Below are 3,412 nucleotides of genomic sequence, written 5' to 3' on the forward strand. Positions count from 1 at the left end.
GTAAGAAATGCACAGGATTTTTACAGTTTTCGCCAGAAAGCTCGACTATCTCCACCCGGGTGGCGAGTGAGTGCGTGCGTCCTTGTCTCAAAAAGATGCCACTGTGCTGTTAATCTGGAGACTCTAGTATAAAGTAAGCATGTCAATTCAGCTCCATTACTTTGTTATACCCTGCTTCCGTTAGGCCGTTACATTCTCCATTATCCAAAACTGTCACACAATTAGTCAGAGAAAACTCCTAGCACTTTAGCACACACTGATCATCATTAGTAGTATATGACAGTTCACAGCGCGACACACATCGAGTTTTCTCGTGGCTCCAGCTAGTTCCACACGAAGAGTTACCAAAGCCGACCCCCAAGGCCCCAACTCCTATCTACGTAGTAGCAAGTGGTATCACGAGTAGTTACCCGTACTACCTCACCTCACCTCCAACTTCCTCTATAAATTCGCCCGGCCGAGCTCCGAGCTCACAGAGCCGGACACCAGTCACTGGACAACATAGCAGCTTGAAGGCCCAAAGCATCGGTCACAGTCGATCAAATATTAAAGCTTAGCTTTTACTTGAAAGATGAGCTCTGAGGAGGAAGAGAGACAGCTGTTCCCTTCGTTCCTCTTCCCGGAGAGTTTCCTGGCGGACGCGGCCATGCCAAACTCCGGTAAGTCTATCCGACTACTCATCAAACAGCTATCGTGCTATGTGCAGCTGCAAGCTAGAGAATACTGGTTAGCTAACCCCCAACGTGTTGTTGATTGTTTAGGTGGCGAGCAGAGGAAGGCCGGCCGGCAGCGGCGGAGGAGGAAGGCTCGTCAGGTGGCGGAGAGCGATGGCGACGACGCTGCGGCGAAGAAGCGGCGTCTGACCGACGACCAGGCACAGTTCCTTGAGATGAGCTTCCGGAAGGAGCGGAAGCTTGAGACCCCGCGCAAGGTGCAGCTCGCCGCCGAGCTTGGCCTCGACACCAAGCAGGTGGCAGTGTGGTTCCAGAACCGCCGCGCCCGCTACAAGAGCAAGCTCATCGAGGAGGAGTTCTCCAAGCTGCGCGCGGCCCACGACGCCGTCGTCGTCCACAACTGTCACCTCGAGGCCGAGGTATAGTAACACAGTGGAAGCTCATTGAGGAGTTCTCTGCAGACTCCAGCTAGCTAAGCTGTTTCTGTTGTAGTAGTACTAACATGTGCATATATACATACAGTTGCTGAGGCTCAAGGAAAAGCTGGCCGAGACAGAGGAGGAGAAGGGCAAGGTCATGGCTGCGGCGGCGACAGCAGGCGTCGGGGCCAGCAGCCCGAGCTCGTCGTCGTTCTCGACGGTGACGCACAACGCCGCGATGGTTGACCAGTTCGAGATGGAGGATGCGGAGGCCGACCTCACCTATCTGAGCGAGTACGACTACAACTATGTGATGGACTTGGCGGCCGGCGGCTACCTCGGAGGCGTCTATGATCAATTCAGCTGATTTGGATCTATGGATAACACGACAGTTCTAGTTTAATTACTACTCGTAGCATGATCGAAGTAAGTATGCACGTAGCAGCAGTAGTAGCAAGTAAACTCAGTAGTATTGGTGGTAGTGTCATAGGTCGACCAGGACCCACTGAGAATCTTCCCAAGCCATGTACATTATTAATTGGTAATGTTCGCAAAAGTACTTCCTCTGATCGGATTAAATTGACGCAATGGTTGCGATGACATCAACTATTCATGTACGTGTTGTCGTGTCGATTAAAACCGATTGGAGGGAGTATTCATCAGCCTCTTCCAACGTTGCAACTGACAGCAAAAACAAGCACGGACCTTAGACAAATCAATGTCTGGTGTGAATCCGCATTTTCGCCCCTAATCGCCGTAACCGGGTAAGAGAGAAAGAGCCAAGGCGTAGGGCAATACGAAAGCCCTTATGTCACAGACTTGCATTATTGTATAGGAAAATTATACGACACAGGTAACTGCCTAGAGAAGTGAGCCCCTGAAGCAAACAAGGTAGCCGCGAGAAATTTCCACCACCTTTCAGCCGTTCATCAAGTTGTTGTTAACTAGGAAGCTAACTATAATACCCTTCTAAAGTAAGCACAACGTGATGGCCACGGGTTCGCCAAGCCATGGTGCGTGATCTCCTTCCTTAAGCCTCTCTCACACTGTCACGGAAAAACTCTTTCTTTAACCCTCACACTGGGGTATATTTTATCCAAAAGAGAGCCAATCAGCCTCCTCGAGGGCGGCATCCCGGTGTGTGCGCGCGTGCCAGCATCTCCTGCTCTGCTCACACGTTCAGCCCACATTTTGCACATGTGTCGATTTTGGGGGGCAGCTAGGTCAGCAAAGACGCGACCATGCCATGACACGTAGTTCTAGAGAACAACTTGTGTGAGCCTTGTGGCGTGGACGAAGCTAATGTCCACAAAGTTTACATAGTTTGTTTAATGATGATGAGCCTTAATTAGCTTTCGCCTTTGTCTAAATGTTCCGAGGTCCCCTACCCTAGGAGCGAACCACGACACATCTTTTGTTTAATTACTCTTCTAAAGGAATGGCTTGGGATACTCTTAATGAGTTACAATCTGTGGTTGGTAGTTAAGCTTTAGCAATTGAACTAGGATTACTTTATGAGAAGGGAAAAGAGAACAATTTTAACAAACTCTTATGGCCTAAAACATGCCAAATGTGTGTGCGTCAGTGTATGCTCTCCCTAGCTTGGGGTGGAAGCTTTGTGTAGCGATCGCCATCCAATGGGTAATATTGGCATGATCTGGCCTCCCTTAAAATGTGGCACCTTTCAGGGAAAGCTAATGTCCATGATTCAAGTTGAACTTGGCATTAGGGCTAGCTAGTTCCAGTTAAAAACAAAGCCGTGATTTTACACCTGTTGATGGCCGGTGGCCCCGATGCACTCTACTCCTAGTACTGAGGTTTGTTATACATGCATGTGTCGCACCTTAAGTGATCGCCACTCGTAGGTTGAAACATACGTACTCCCTCTATACCAAAATAGTGCCTACACGATTTTTTTAAAAGTCAAACTGGATAAACATTGACCAAATTTATCACAAAAAATATCAAAATTTAGAATCTTAAATCAGTACATTCGGATTCCTCATAAAATATATTTTAATATGGTATAGATTAGATATTGTAGATATATATAATTTTATCAATAAACTTAGTCAAACTTTGTGTAGTTTGACTTTTGCAGAAACCAATGCACACTATATTATGCATGAAGGGGGTACAACCTACTACCATGTACTACCTCCGTTTCAACGAATAAGGCGTCATCGTTTTACGAATTTTTTGTTTGACTAAGAATTACTTTAAATAGATAAAGATTGTTTGTATGAAATTAATATCATTAAAAAGTGCTTTTCAATACGAATCCAACGATACTATATACATATAATATAATCAAGATTT

At 46.7% G+C, this 3,412-nt stretch overlaps 1 protein-coding gene across 2 annotated transcripts; it reads left to right on the plus strand.

Moving 5' to 3' along the window:
• The first annotated feature begins 571 nt into the window (after positions 1-571).
• LOC124700262 (homeobox-leucine zipper protein HOX12-like) lies at positions 572-1,460 on the plus strand. 2 transcript variants are annotated; one of them, XM_047232416.1, is made up of 3 exons: positions 572-659; positions 762-1,093; positions 1,197-1,460. In XM_047232416.1, the coding sequence occupies exons 1-3, from the start codon at positions 572-574 to the stop codon at positions 1,458-1,460; spliced, it is 684 nt and encodes a 227-aa protein (XP_047088372.1). The 2 variants fall into 2 exon arrangements, with proteins under 2 accessions (XP_047088372.1, XP_047088371.1); XM_047232415.1 differs by having other exon boundaries at positions 572-1,093.
• The last annotated feature ends 1,952 nt before the right edge of the window (positions 1,461-3,412 follow it).

The sequence above is a fragment of the Lolium rigidum genome, chromosome 3, assembly GCF_022539505.1.
Source record: "Lolium rigidum isolate FL_2022 chromosome 3, APGP_CSIRO_Lrig_0.1, whole genome shotgun sequence".
NCBI lineage: Eukaryota > Viridiplantae > Streptophyta > Magnoliopsida > Poales > Poaceae > Lolium > Lolium rigidum.

What these genes read in the sequence shown, in the direction of transcription:
- LOC124700262 (XM_047232415.1), top strand. Translation starts at nt 572, where the DNA reads ATGAGCTCTGAGGAGGAAGAGAGACAGCTGTTCCCTTCGTTCCTCTTC. An exon ending in ACTGTCACCTCGAGGCCGAG is followed by an intron (nt 1,094 to 1,196) that starts GTATAGTAACAC and finishes ATATACATACAG; the next exon opens with TTGCTGAGGCTCAAGGAAAA.